The 15,723-nt window shown below is 36.0% G+C and overlaps 1 protein-coding gene across 33 annotated transcripts in view; it reads right to left on the bottom strand.

Moving 5' to 3' along the window:
- Window positions 1-3,295: 3,295 nt before the first annotated feature.
- NRCAM (neuronal cell adhesion molecule) overlaps window positions 3,296-15,723 on the bottom strand; it is a 68,035-nt gene continuing 55,607 nt past the window's right edge. For 29 of the 33 annotated variants that reach the window (XM_063100207.1, XM_063100223.1, XM_063100209.1 and 26 more), the window contains 3 exons: window positions 13,876-14,007; window positions 12,681-12,759; window positions 3,296-3,560 (listed from right to left, as the gene is read on the bottom strand). In XM_063100207.1, coding sequence (XP_062956277.1) covers window positions 3,323-3,560; window positions 12,681-12,759; window positions 13,876-14,007 — 449 coding nt within the window. In that variant the 3' untranslated portion in view covers window positions 3,296-3,322. The other 4 variants (XM_063100226.1, XM_063100238.1, XM_063100241.1 and 1 more) reach the window with 2 other exon arrangements.

Below are 15,723 nucleotides of genomic sequence, written 5' to 3'. Positions count from 1 at the left end.
ACTTCCAAAGTGGTTTGCACTGTTTCTACGGGCTGCTTTTTCCTGCAGACACGTTTCTTTCACGCTGAATAAAGAAAAGGAGCCCTCTGGTGGTGATACGTAGAAAAATCTCACAAGTAGGAGAGATTTGCTTAATTTGGGTGAGGAGAATTCTCGGTTCTCTTGACTCCACAAGCCATTTCCAGGAATGTAAATCAGGACCATTAGCAAATATCTGACCAAGATAGTTTATACCCTCAACAGATCAATGCTTTTCGTGGTCAGGCTTACGTTTTGCCAGCCCCGGTTGCCAAACAGAGCCATCCATGCCTGATGATATGGACCACGGCTGTTGTCTGTGAATCAGACCCCTGAGGTGGAGGGTCTCGGGAGGCCCTGAATTGCTGTTTTAAAGTGAGTGACAGACATGCCCTCCATGGTGGAAGTACTAAGTGCCATACATGTATTTACAGTTCACATATAAACAACATGTTGTTATCCAAATAACTCTGTGGGGAGGAGAGCTCTGAGCCAGTGGGTCTCATGAGTGTGAAGCTGGGCCCAGAGGACAGGTGAGTAGGGGACAGGTGGTGGAACTTGGGCCAGGCCAAGACTTGGCTGTTGGCAGAACTGGACAGGTTTGAGGCAATTAGAACGAAGAGGGTGGAGAGAAGGGAGTGGATGACATACACATAACGCTTGTGACAGTCCAAACTGACTCATCAAGCAGAAGAGTGAGAAAATCTAAGTTGCTTGTGGCTGAGGAAGGCAGACGCAGAAGAGAGGGGTCATGACTGACGGCAGGTGCCCAGGAACCAGGATTCGGGAAAGAAGGAGTGCCTGATTTCTTGGGCCTTTTCTCAAAAGCCTGGCAATATCTATTCCTGCTTTTCATAAAAATTTTTTGATATGCCCTATTTTATTGGCTCTGCTTTATATTATGTTCAGTTTTATGTTTAATTTTCTCTGCATCAGATAGCTTTTTAAAAGTAAAAATCAAAATTTGCATTATTTTAAAAGAGTATGTTTGAAAAAGTTCAAAATCACAAAGAGATCAAGACTGTTTAATAGTTACTTTTTTGATGGAAATCCAATCACATTTGCCTGTACCGTTACATATATCATTACCTGGATGAATATTCACACTCCACTAGGAACATGATAAATTACAAAAGAGAGAAGAGAGGGACTTTTAAAACCCCATTTAATTTTTAATACAAAATCTGTTGCACTATTACAGAAGTGACCCCTTCATGCACAGATAAATTTAGAATCTACCATGACAGAAGAATAAAAATTCTATTTTTATTGTTCTCCCAAAACATTGGCAAATTTAAAGCAATTTTTATCTCTGTGCTCTCTGATGCCAAGGCAAGCCTGTTTTGTCTTTTTTGTATTTCCAGTAGACAGGTTTATCTGTGAAAAGTGAATATGGAGACATGAAAGTATTTAGGGCCATCTTTATCTGGGATTACTTCAAACTATGCTTTACCTACACATACCTAAGATGCCAGGTGACTAGGCCTACTGTGCCCTGTAGGCAAAGCTCTGAAGGTTTCATCTAGAAACCTGCTGTCAATATGTAGAAAAGTTTACTATTTCAGTTTCACAGCAAAAAGGGGGGAAAAACCCAAAAGGTATTTAAGTAGATGCTTTCCAAATCCTATGCATTGCATTAATTAGCTTACTTCTTATACAGTACAACATAAACATTGTTTGCATGTTTATTTGTATGTAACACCTATAAGCATACAGCATCTACACTTTAAGTGTATTTACAAATTCAACAAAATATCTACATATAAAAAGCTTTACTTAAAATTAAACTTGATGCAAGTTATGAGAAACCAATTTATTGGCAAATGAAACTGAGCATTCCTTCAACCATAGGTTGTTATAGATTTTCATATTTGGAGGTAAACCATTTGATAGATATTGTTTATGAATATGATAGAATATATATATATTTATTTTTTTAACTGCAGATGTAATCCCTTTGACTGCTGGCCTTTTAAGCACTTGTTAGATTTCTTAGATTCTGAAATGTGTCCATAGCAATTTGCATACACATCGCTTAATGCTGCAGAGAGTTTCAAAAGCTCACATAGGTAAAGTCTTAAAGAATAATGTGTTACTGTTGGCATGCTGTTGTATCCTTTTAGTTGTAGAAAAACTTTCTGTTTTTAAAATTAATTTTCTACCATGTTGACATCTTTCTTACTGAATGTAACTTGTTTTAACAGAAACCATAAAAGACCACAAAATCATCATGTGCTCCAGTTGGTGATGAAGCTTTTCTTTTTATGCTTCTGGGGAAATGCTTCTTAAAATAATGTTTTATTATTTTCCTTTTCACATTTCCTTTTTTTCAGCATTGCAGTTTTCATTACCTCTGCTTTTTAAAAGTTACTTTTAGACAATGACAGTAATCTAGGACTCAGAGTTGCCTGTACCAGCTGACACAGAATGCAGTATGTTATGGAATGCTTATTGTCTGAAGGCACTGCATGTGTCTCGCCCTGTGTTTTCTGACCTAATTTTTGAAATTTAATTTGAGAGATGCGTTTTCGATTCTTTCAGTATGGCACAAGTACCGAAATGCATTGTAATACACATTGTTTATGCCTAAAAACAACTGACCATAGAGATGATGTAAGAAGTAGAACAATGTGCTGCCATAATACCTGCAAGATTAAGAAGCCTACGAAATAACAGGAGCAAAGAGCAGGTGACAGAGTCTCAGTAAGCATCAGCAAGTGCAACTGTCATAATTAACTCATTTAGCAAGTATATACTGTACATAGTGTTCCTAACAGTCTCCCAAAAAGACTAACGACAGCTAGACATAGAGTCACCAATTTCACGACAATGTCCACAAAGACATTGAAGTTCTAGAGAATACTACAGTAACACTCTTGACAATGAGAACGGAATTCATACTCAGGGTTTCAGCTGAGGAGAGTAGAAACAAAGTATCAAACCATTTTTTAATAACATACATAGGTATGTCTTTTAAATGTGTAGCATTTTTCATGCATCATATTGAACTTTCTCCTGAAGAGGAAATAAAATGATCTGTTGATGATACTGTATTATTTTGACCAGTTCTGAGGAAATTAAGAATACCCATTTTGAATGAAAAAGTATGCACTTTGCACTCTAGTTCACATCAACATATCGTTAACATATTGACTGAGTTATGTTCTTGCTCGAACTATTCTCATAATATTAACATACATCAGAAAAATACTTTCTGCCTATATGTTCATAGTATGAGGGCTGAAAAACAAGTGCTTAACATAAACGTTCTAGAGAAATGGAATATTGGCAAAGAGCTTAAAAATTACACAAAGGAATTCATGGCGTTGACAGGAGAAGGTGCTTCTGAGCTTTCATTTCCTTCAGCTGGTTCTTTCTCTTTCTTACCACTGTATTGTCCAATAAAGGAGCCATCCTCATTGAATTGGCCATTCACCCCCTCTCCGTAGTCAACTAGGCTGTCATCGCTGTCTTCTTTTTTCACAGTCCTGTCTGAAGGTGTTCGACTTCCTTTTTTCAAAGGCTTGTGGTCTTCCGCGTCACTGAAAAAAAGAGAAAACACTTTCATCAAGACTGGCATTTAGGTAACATGTTTAACTTTTAAAGATCACGCATGCAGATTGTAATAAAGCATTTGGAGTCCTGAGCTTGTCTAGAAATATAATTGTCAGGGTGACTCCAATGACTAAGATATGGCTGGAATGAAAATCAGGTGCAGAAATGGTTGAATCATGAAGTCTTCAGTAGAGTGGATGGCTTTCGATTGTGCATGTTAATTTCAATGACAGGTTCTGACTCCTGATTTGAAAGCAATCCAGAAATAACCACAAACATTAAAAAAGGAAGAATTGAGAGAAGTTGAAAATCATCACTATTTTGAATTCAAAAGGGGGCAAAAGCTTATGGCAAGTAGAGGAGTTAGTATGTTAAACTGCGTAACATCTCTGATTCCTTGGATATGAATGGAACATGATTTTGGTTAAGTGTGAAATATGGATTTTTTAAATTCCTGATCCAGAAGGAGACGCAAAATTCTGATTTCAAATGATTTTGTTATCAAGTGCAGGCCAGACTTGTAAACTTCAACCTTACCTTTCAAGAGACCTATAAATCCCATTAAAAGGATGCAGAAGAAACAAATGAAAATAGCCTAAGAAGAAAAGCAAAATCCTTATACTGATAGTACACGGTATATATACATATTTTTCTGTAAGAATTTTAGATAATGGGTAAAGATTTATTAATTTAGACAGACACATTTTAACTCAAAAGCACTACATTTGTATTATTAATGGCATGCCAGTATACTCTGAACAGTGTGAACGATTCCAAACATGTAAAAGCAAACACTTCTTGAACTCTTCTTAACCTGCCTACTCCCCCATCTCATGTGTGTTTTGTGGCCTATCCACGTCAGATGGAAATCTGAAGAGTGGACTTTAGTAAGGTTTTACAGGACTATTATTATTATTTTTGCTTATTTCTCTGTTGAACCCCTAAGCACAATTTCTGGAAGTAGAAGAGTAATCATTATGTTTTATACTTACCCATATGGTCATGTATCTAGGTATGCACATCGACCTATTTCTTATGAGGTAATATTTGGGGAAAAAAGTAGAAAAAAGGCAATGGCAGAATCCAATATTTTGTTTTCTTTCAAAGAATAAAAAATACAAAGTGAAATAGAAAACATACACAATATTAGTAAAAAATAAAAAGCCTAATTAAAAAAGAGGTCGCCTTAGCTGTAGCATTTCATCCAGCAATTTGTGCTAAGACTTTATTGCTCCTTCTGTTTTAGAGAGTGACTTCTCTTTCTAGCCAAGATACAAATATTGCAAGATACACAAATATCTTGGCTCTTTTGCCAGTAACTTCTATGAGGGGTTCCAATTTTTATCCAAGAAGAAAATGTCAAGTCTGGGAAATAATGCTAGCAATATTACACTGGCATATGCTATTGAAAATTACCTGTTTTAATAATATACAAGTTTTTGACATAAATGAAATAAACTATATTATCACCACTGCTAATAAACAATAAACAATGGTGTCACAGAGCCTTGGGTGGCCTGTGTTTGAGGCATTTCAGAGGACACAGCATTCACTGTCCATCCTGTTACAAAAATAGCTTGCACAACATCTTTGGGATGTGATCATTAACTTCTAAGCTTTGCTTGAATATTTACTGTGAAATATTGCTTATGACTTGGTAGGACTGTTAATTCCGCTGAAGAGTTCAATAATGGGCAGAATTTTGTCATGTGGATTCCAACTATTATTCTTATTTTGCTTTGTAAAATTAGTGTCCCAAAGAAAACACTACAGGAAATTCTAGTCCGTGGTATTTCTTTGATCCAGCTATCTATTCACTCATCGCTTCATCCAATAAATGTTTATTGAGTGCCTACTCTAAGACAGATAGTGTTCTAGGCATTAGAGATATAGCAACAAACAAAATAGACTAAAACCCTGATTCTAGTGGGGGAAGACAGACAATTAACAATCAACATAATTTTAAAAATTAGATATATATTATGTCAGGTAATTAGTGCTATGGGAAATATAGAGCTGAGCAAAGAGGATGGAAGGTATCAGAGGAGTAGATGGAGGGTTGACGTTTAAATAGGATGTCCAGGGAAGGCCTCAATAAGAAGCGACATCTGAGCAAAGACTTAAGAGAGCTGAGTTAGCCAGATGGATAGCTGGAGGGAGAGATAATGTGGCGGGAGTAACAAGCAGTGCAAATGCCCTGAGGTGGGAGTAAGTCCAGCATGTTCTAGGAACAATAAGGAGCTTGGTATGGCTGGAACTGAATAAGCAAACGAGAGAGAAAGAGATTAGTAGGGGTTAAGGTAAAAGAGGTGGCAGGACTAGATAGAGGCCTTGCAGGATGTTGTAAGGATTCAGCTTTTAACTCTGAGTGAGATGGAAAGCCACTGAAGGGTTTTCAAAAGATGAGTGACATGATCTAACTTACATTTTAAAAGCATTGTTCTGTCATCAGTGTTGAGATAGCCTACCCTAGAGGATGGGGGGTGGTAAATTACAGCAAACCCGGGCTATGCCCATTTGTTATGTATTGTCTATGGCTGCTTTTGTGCTGCAACAGCAGACCTGCAGAGCTGTAGCACAGACCACGTGGCCCATGAAATCTGAAATATTTACTATTGGGCTCTTTACAGAAAAAGTTTACCAGCCCCTGCTCTAGAGAGACAGAGGAGACCATTGCAATAATCCAGGTGTGAGATGACTAATTATAACTTGGACCAGAATGGAACATGGGAGGTGGTACAAAATGAAAGTAGCACCAACAGGATTTTCTGATGGATTGGATATGGAATAACAGAGAAAAAGACGACATCAAGTATTTTGGTTTGAGCAACAGGAAGCTTGGAATTACCCTTCCTGTGGAATGGAGCATGTTTGGGGTGGAAGATCAGTGGTTCAGTTTTGAACATCTTGAAGTTTGGCCATGTCAGAGAAACTACTCCTGTAATCATCCAAAACCAATGAGAACACTTTGAGAAAGTCAAATTACAGGCTAACTTCATTCATGAACATAGATGAGAAAACTCCAAACAAATCATAGGCAAATTGAATTTATCAATCTTCTAAAAAGATAATACATCATATCCAGTTTGGGTTTTTTTCAAGGAATGCAAGATTATTTTTAGCATTAAAACATCAATTCATATAACACCATTTTAGCAGAAGAAAATAAAAATATCTTATGATCATCTGAGATTCAGAAAAAGGTATATGACAAAATTCAACACATGTTTATAATAAAAATGTTAATACACTAGGAAGGTATAAAGTATCTTCATAAACCTGATTAAGGGTATTTATAAGAAACCTAGGGTGAATGTCATTCTTGACGGTGAGTGTGAATGTTGAAAGCTTTCTGTTTGACATCAGAAATAATAGCAGGGATGGCTGCTATCACCACATCAAAACTGCATTGAAAGTACTAAGCCATGTCATGAGAAAAAGAATAGACAAAAGTAAGTTTCATTATTCATAACTGATATAATTATGTACGTAGAAAATCCAGAAGAATGTACAGGCAAGTATTAGAATAAAAAGAAAGTTTAGTAATGTTGCTTAATGCAATATTAGCATGAAAGTCAATTTTACTCATGCTTTTCCAAACAATTGGAAAATAAAATTTAAAAAATTATTCCACTTATGATACTACAAAAGCATAAAGTATATAAGAACAAATCCAATAAAAATATATGTAAGACCTCTGTAAAGAAAATAAAATGTTTATTCAGAGTTATTAAAGAAGATCTAAATAAATGAAGAGATATATCATATCTATGGATGGAAGACTCAAATATGGTAAACATGTCAACCTTTCCTATGTTGCCCTTTATATTCAATTTATTTCCAATAACAGTCCAGCAGGTTTTTATGTGGAACTTGTTGAGTTGATTCTAAGATCAATATGTAAATGAAAGGGGGGAGGAATATCTAAAAAAACTCTTGAAGAAGAATAACGAAGTTGGAGGACTTGACCCAGCAGACATCAAGACTTATTAAGGGTATATTATTAAAACAGCATAGTTTTTGTGCAAAGATAGACAAATTGACCAATGGAATGAAATACAGGGCTTTGAAACTGGTGGAAAATCTTTTTGTTGCCTTTATTCCTACATCATATTTGGTGATATCATAACTAGACTTGTTTAAAAACTTTCCAATTCTTGCTGATATCACAGAAATATAACTGACTTTAATGCTAATTTTGGATGAGCAATATTGCTAACTCTCTTATCAATTCTAATATTTGTAGATTCATTTGGGTTTTTATATACAAAATCTTATCAGTTATGAATAATGACCAGCCAAGAAGGGGATCCCTGGAAGCATCCATTCATTCCAGCTCAATGGCCGTGGAGGGTGAGAATCTGCACCACACAGGCTGTGCTTGAAAGAAGAGAAGGAAGAAAGTGGGATACTCTGTCCAGAGTCTTTCTGGGAAAGCTGCTCAAAGGCAGCAATATCATTTTAAGAGTGATTTTTAAAAAGTGGTGTGATATAATATTGTACTTTAATAATTAGAATCTGGTTAAGTAAGAAAAAAATTATCATTATTATTATAAGGCACAAGCACAGTGCCTGGTACATGGTTTGTGCCAGCAAATGTAAGTATCCGACCCCATCACTCCTCTTCTCTACACTCCAGCCCCCACCTCAGAGTTTTTTTTTCATAAGAAATACCTTGTGCAACACACACAACACACACACACACATGCGTGCGTGCACACACACACACAGAACTTTCCAGATGTGATGAATGATTACAGGTCTGTGTGAAGCCCTGTATTAGTGCTCACCTTTTTTCAATGCAGAATGAATTTTTATAATGAAATAGTAAATAAACTGTTTTTGACATTGTGCCAAGGGAAGTTGCTTTGTCAAGTTTAAGTGTGAAAAGATAGTTTCCCAAATGAGAGGAATTAAAAAGTTATAGAAGACGATTTATGTCATATATGTATTTAGCTACATAGTATTCAAAGTTTTACAAAACACATAAAAATCCATCCATGTTTTTATAAGAACTTTTAAGGACAGGAGGTATCAGATGTTAAGTCTTAGCCCAGAATGTCCAAGATTCTATGAATTTCAAAATAAGTTATACTATAGTAAAGACAGCTACAAAACATATTCCTGATACTTATATTCAAGAATAAAGATCCTTGTGCAGTGGAAAGAAATGTTCACATCACTATATCAAAACTCGGTCCTGCATTACTTCCTCTGGGATGACTTCCTACACCATCCTCCGTCTGCACTGCCCATTTGGCTTCCACTTCCTGCTCTGCTCCTTTGGTACCTCAGTTGCATCCCTTCCACAGCACTTCCCACACTTGGATCAAATTGTTCTTTTACTTCCCTGAATCCCTCACTAGACTATAAACGCCCAATGTGGGACCAAGTTCTATTGGTTTTAATATTTCCAAGGCGTGGCATACAGTAGGCGCTCAATAAATACCAGTTGAACGAATTAATGGTAAAATAACAATAGAGGAGACAGTGGGCATTTTAGAAAGTATTCAGAATTCGAACATTAAAAAATTTCACTCCTTAATTTTATGATGGCAGACAAAGCATTGGACTATATTTTCCTCTTACACTAAGAATGAATTTTAGGAAGTTCAATTTTTTTTTCTTTTTTCTGGCAACAGTACTTGGTTCAGGGTTGTACACACCCATTAAATGCCTACTGAGTAAAATTCAGCAACAGCAGATAAATCTATGATAATTATGTTTGATTTTCCTGTAGTCACCACTCTCCCATGGCCAAACCATGTGGCTGTTTTATTGACATTTGTGACCCAAACACTTTCTTTGACCCATTGTCTAAAAGTCCATCATTACTTATTCTGCTCACAAACCAGTTCATGTTTATGAGCAGAATAAATCTAAAGTATGTAACAAATGTGACACATCTCAGCATCATTCAAGCCTTATAAGTGTGGGTTAGCATGCTTGTGACAGGGCCATGTTTACATGAATGATGAGTACCATGGCAAGAGCCTCCATTTATGAAATCGGTTATAAGTTCAAGTACCATGGGCATATGGTTTATGACCCAGGTTGATTCTGGTTTAAAAAGAATGGATCTAAAGAATAAAAAAATACTTACACAGTTGGTTGTATTGTTTCTCTGATTTTTCTATATGCTAGTAAGGATGCAGATCCTACTGTCTGTATAATTAAAGAAACAAACAAAGAAAGCTGCAGGCTTCCACCAGAGGGTAACTGCTTAGGGGTGGGTGCTGGAGTGAGGGCACAGGGTTATAGCATATGAAAAAAAATCAAATTTGGCCACCATTGAAATTCCGTCCTTCTTTGCACTGTAAAATATCCTCTGGCTTAAAGCCAACCATGTAAAAACAGTTCCATCCTCAGGCTGGAGAATGAGAAAATCATAAACAGAATTAATTTAAATTTAGGCAATAGTCCTAATTTTGTATGTGTCTGTGTGTGACCCGTATAATAATTTATTTTCAAATGAAAGAGAGTAAAAATCAATAAAATAACACAGAGCTCAAAACTTCCAGAAGGTGCAAAGCAGAGAAAGGACCCTGGTGATTTAGAGAAGAAAATGACACTTAAATGCATTATTAAAAAAAAAAAAGACTGTAATAAACAGTTGGAACCGTTTTCATTAATTGTAACATCTAAGACAATAAAGGTTTTCTGATTTCTTTAAATAGAAAAGAAACCAAAGGGAAATAATTCTGAGGTAGTGTCAAGAAGTCACAGACAAAGCCACATCTGTAACAAAAAGGGTGGTTGAGAATTGGAACTTCATCTTCATAAAAAAAAAAAAAAATCACTGAGTTGTGTTCAGAGTTGAAGACACCCATCAGAACCTTATTTCCCTTGGCATCTCCCAGATCAACGCCATTACATGTGTGACAAGTGATTTTGTCTTCACACCAATCAGGCTTGCACTCAACAGGCCCAAATGAAAAGTCTTTCTCTCCTGAGAAGCTCTAGGCCTAAGCTAAAGACATGCATTTGAAAATGCTCTACGAATACAGCACGTATGAGTTCACACTGAGTCAAAGTAGACCAAGGAGATACAGACACAGTGATTATGAGGCCTGTAACCAAACACTTGCTATGTATGTACTGCTCCGGAAACAAAATCGTAGCTCACAGACAGCATAGAAATCATAGGACTACAAAAGAAACCTTCAGAGACAATCTAATATTTGAACAACTGTCTCCTTTTATAGATGAGAAAAATCGAGACCTACACAAATGAAGTACCATATCTAAAGAAATCATGGGTAATGGCTGAGTTGAAAGTAAAGCAGTCTCTCAATTCCAAGCTTGTTCACAAAACTCAATTTTGATCAAGTTTTAATGGAGGAGTTAGCACAGTTTCCCGGAGGAAGTCACATGACTTCAGGTCATGGTTTAACATCACAGTAACAAGTTGATATTCAAGACCCATGAGGTGAGCAGCACATTGCCAGATTTATTCATGATAATGTAGAACAGGAGTCCATCACCATGTGGAGAATGTATGAAGTGCAACGGCTTATTTTCAATCCATGCAAATATATACTTTTTTCAGGCTATATTAGAGATTTAGCTTCATCACAGTAAATAAGGGAGTGGCATTATATCCTGTGCAGAATTATAGCCACGAGAACTTTAAAAATAAGAAGTTATGTAGCAATTATCAGTTCACCTGCTGTACAGGAAAAACATGTAGAAGAGTGAATTAAATCAGCGATTTCTACTCATCGAGTGTAAGACATGGCTGCCCTAGGCTATGGGCATCTGTAGGCTGCTCTCATGTGTTATAAAACCCTTTGGGAGCTGCGTGGAGGTGCTGCACGAGGTTTCCATGCACTTTCAGCCCCAGAGCCAACATCTCACATCAAGACAACTCTCACTAGACATTTTTCTGTACCATGACATACAGAAATTCTGAGAATTTTTAGGAGCCATAGTCATCTCTGTTGAAGAGAAGATCAGAATATAAAAGCTTAGGTGCTGAGACATAAAGGCAAAACACTTGCATCTGCACAGAAACTGGGATGAAAACAACTTTGTGGAAAACATATGATCTTTAATCAACCAGTTCTGTATTTCTCATCCTTGGCTTATTTTATTCCTCATGATATTGACATGAAAATACCAAAAAGTGAGCTCTAGAGACAGGTAAAAATGAGCACAAATATCTTATCTACAAATGTCACCTGGCAATCACAAGAGTGAAATATTTTATTTTACCTAAAAGCCTTTCCTTCTGGCAAAAATGCCTCAATGTGGTCTCACTGCATATTTAAAAAATTATGTTTTATATAAGCAAGAGGCTTTTTAAAAGAAAAAGAAAACAAGTTGCAAAAGGGCATTTTATAAATACAAGTATCTCTTTGGAACACCAGAATCCCAATCTTTTATATAAATAAATATATATTTTCTTTTTAAAAACATATCTAAAACAATTACTTCTCTCTCTTTGAAGAGACCTATAACACCTAGCTAATAATATCATTGCTTAAAGAGGAGATTTTAAAAAAATTTACTACATAGGTTATGTTAAATTTTTTCCTTAATGATGGATTCAAGCCAAGAATGTATTATCCAAGTCCTATCAGTTAACACCTGCCTGGATGGTTGTGATATTTCTTAATAATTAACAGCTTTTAAAACAACCTAGTATCATTTCATGACTCAAGAACAGGGGTATAAGTACTGTTTAAGAAAAACTAGCTTCAAATCTGAGATTAAAAAGTCTGTTAACACTGGTTTTACAAAAGCACACTTAGAAAATAACAAGCATGGTTTCCTTTACAATGCAGGCTTTGTACGATCTTTATTGTTTTAATTCTCCAGCTTTGCTAGATCGATCTATACAGCAAGGGACCCTGGAAAATATGACAGAGTGGAAGATACTCTGTCTCCAAGCCTATAACTAAGTAGAAATTTATTTTTTTAATGAGAAGTGAGAATGTTTTACCCGTGAGGGAGGTGTAAACGTTAAGGTATGGAAGTGTTTCTAAACTTCTATTTGAGGAAAATATGAAATGCCAGGCAGCCAAGTCCTATTCTCAGGAGAGTGTTTGGGTAGAGTGTGTGTGGGGGGCAGGGATGTGGAAGGTGGATGAGAAGCAGAGGCTCACCTGTATTCTCCAAAAGTTCCGTCATCTTCTTTCATAGGCTGGATCTCAGGATCAGCATGGGCATCTTCCTTTTCTTTAACTAAAAATTTCAAAATGGCATTATTATCCATTGATTCTGTGCTTCTGTATTCAAAATTTAGAAAAGCATATTCTTTGAGATATACAGTAGTGGAAATTAATTCTATGCACAGGTAGATGTTGTATAACCATATACAATTGGCCTTCTGCATTTACAGATTCAACCAAACATGAGTTGAAAATATTTGGGAGAAAAAATCAATTGTGTCTGTACTGAACATGTAGAGACTTTTTTCCTTGTTATTCTTCCCAAAACAATACAATATAACAACTATTTACTTAGCAATTACATTGAATTAGGTATCATGAGTAATCTAGAGATGATTTAAAGTATATGAGAGGATGTGCATAGGTTATATGCAAATGCTACATCATTTCATATCAGGGACCTGAGTATCTGCAGATTTTGGTATCCATTGGAGGTCTTGGAACCAACATCCCACAGATAGCAAGAGACAACCGTACATTATGTGGCCATGCATATATTTTGATGTTTTAGTCATTCCAAAGCAACCTAATAGAATGGACATTTGCTAACACCTAACTCTTACTTGACTTATGAAGGAATAATTTTTAAGTCTCTGAGATTCCCCCCTATTTTACCCATCTATTTATTAGCTATATTAATGGTTACAAACTGTTTTTGTAAATGTATTCTTTCACAGGTTTTTTTTCTTGTAACAGAAGGGAAAACAGTCAGGTAAAGAAAATATAAATTCATTTGACTCACTAAATTGAATAAACCATTAACCTTATACGGAAAGCCATGTTAACCAGTACAATATCAAAATTTGTTTCATGCATTACTTCCTCTGGAAAACTTCATGCACCTCCCCTCCCCTCAATTGGGCATCCATAACTTATATAGAGCCTAAGGAAGCAGGATCACTAATGCCTTCAGAGAACAGATTCACTCCTCAAAATTCCTTATGATCTTGACAATGTTTAGGTTGCCATTATATAAAAAGGGATCAAAAACTGTTTGAATAGAAAATCCAAATTAATGGCTTTGGGAAGATATACTACTGCAATCGAATGATTACCCTCATGATTTCTTTTCAGTTTAATGGATAAAATTATGCAGCATTATTAAGCAATTTTAATCTTTCTTTCTTACCTGGATATTTACCACCCTTGTTTCTTCTGATGAAGCAAACAATCAGCAAGATTAAGATAAGGAGAGCGACGGCACACATTAGACCTATGAACCAGCCCTGCGTCGCAATATCCACCTGCCGGCTTGCCATTGCTGGAAAACAAATCAATGGTGTCAGGAGGAATGGGTCAAGGGGAGATGAGAATGGGTGTAGTCAGTTGCAGTGAAAAATTGCCATAGTATATGAGCGCTCATATATTTTACATGTGGCCCAAATTGGAATCTGTCAGTTATCACTCAGGAATTCTATAAATACTTAACTTTGAAAAATCTTCATTAATTTTTTAAAAAGTCGAATAGAGAAATCTGAATGCTAATAACATTAAATGCTACCAAACCCTGCTGAGCTTTGTGTTCACAATTATTTTGACTTTTTATTCTCAATAGAAACATATTCCTAAACCAATGAAAAAATTTACTGTTATAAGTTAGATTGTACACTGTTAAGTACAATGAAAAGAATATAAAACTTAGTTTTAAACAGAACAGACTATATACATCTAATGGAGTATTTTTCCTTCAGAGGAACCACTTTTGGAGGCTAAAATGTCATTGCAATGCTGCTACCATTTTTCAAAATGCTTTGTAAATCTCCTGTTAAAAAAGAAAATGGTCCATACAAGAAATCTGTCCATACGAGAAAATTAGCCTTATTATTTTATGTAACATCTAAGTTTGCACCCAAAATATTACTTAGATTTATTATTCATCTCATTTACAAAAGTTGGTACTGAATGGAAATTTCTGAGAAAGCAAATCCACCCTCAAAGTATCAATATTTGTTACGGCTTAGACTTTCAAAAAGACTTTGAAATATATCTTCATCAGTGGAATCATTATTGGCATACATGGCCAGTTTGAAGAGAAAATACTCATTCACATGTACACATATTCTTTAAGCCTTCATCTATTCTGTTTGAGTAAATAAACGTGAAACCCCTATTCAAATGGTAATAATATGCAAAACTCCTAAGACCACAGAATAATGAGCATTTCTGGTATTACTTAAAAGTGTCAATCATATGGGACAAAGTGCAGCATCAATGGCTATTCAGACATGCCCATGCGGATTTGTTGAAATAAATTGGTATGAATCCTTTTTTAAAAGGCCTTTACTTTTTCTTTTTTGACCATAATCAAAGTAAAAGGTTTTCCTCTTTTGACTCCCTACGCATGCCTGTATCATGCTTTTAATTGCACTGAATTTCTTCTGAATACATTTCACATGGTTGGGTGAGATGTGTGTGATCTCTGCATGTGGAAATAAGCATAGCTCCACGTATCCCAGGATCTGCTGTATGTTGCAAAAATGGCATCTCTTTGTCTCCATACAAAGTATAGTGAGAAACATGAAATGCTTCAAATCAAGTGTGAAGAGGAATTTTATAAAATGTATGGAAATATGTTTTAAGGAATCAAATAAGAAGTGGAAGTACATTATCTGGAATGTAAATCGAAGGTCAGTAGCCATTCCCCAGGAGCCCCCTGTGCCTCACTAGTTAGAGGGTCTTGAGCTGCATTATAACCAGACCCAAGTGAAGCACAAGTGTAGGCCATTTCCCCTCCTGTACACACAGCACAGCCATGATGATGATGATGATGATGAAGACAATGGTAATAACAGTGACAGCTAATACTTTTGGACCCTTACTATCTTCTAGGCAGTGTGCTGAGGACATAATCTCATTTAGTCTTCACAACAATCCTTTGAGGTAGGCATTAGGAATAAACTTATACCCAAAGAGGGTAAAGAACTTGCCCAAAAGCTGGAGTTTGACCCATGTCTGTCTGGCTCCAGAGAACATGCTT

This window comes from Cynocephalus volans, chromosome 6 (genome assembly GCF_027409185.1).
Source record: "Cynocephalus volans isolate mCynVol1 chromosome 6, mCynVol1.pri, whole genome shotgun sequence".
NCBI classification, from domain to species: domain Eukaryota; kingdom Metazoa; phylum Chordata; class Mammalia; order Dermoptera; family Cynocephalidae; genus Cynocephalus; species Cynocephalus volans.
This window is presented reverse-complemented; position numbering and strand designations above follow the sequence as displayed.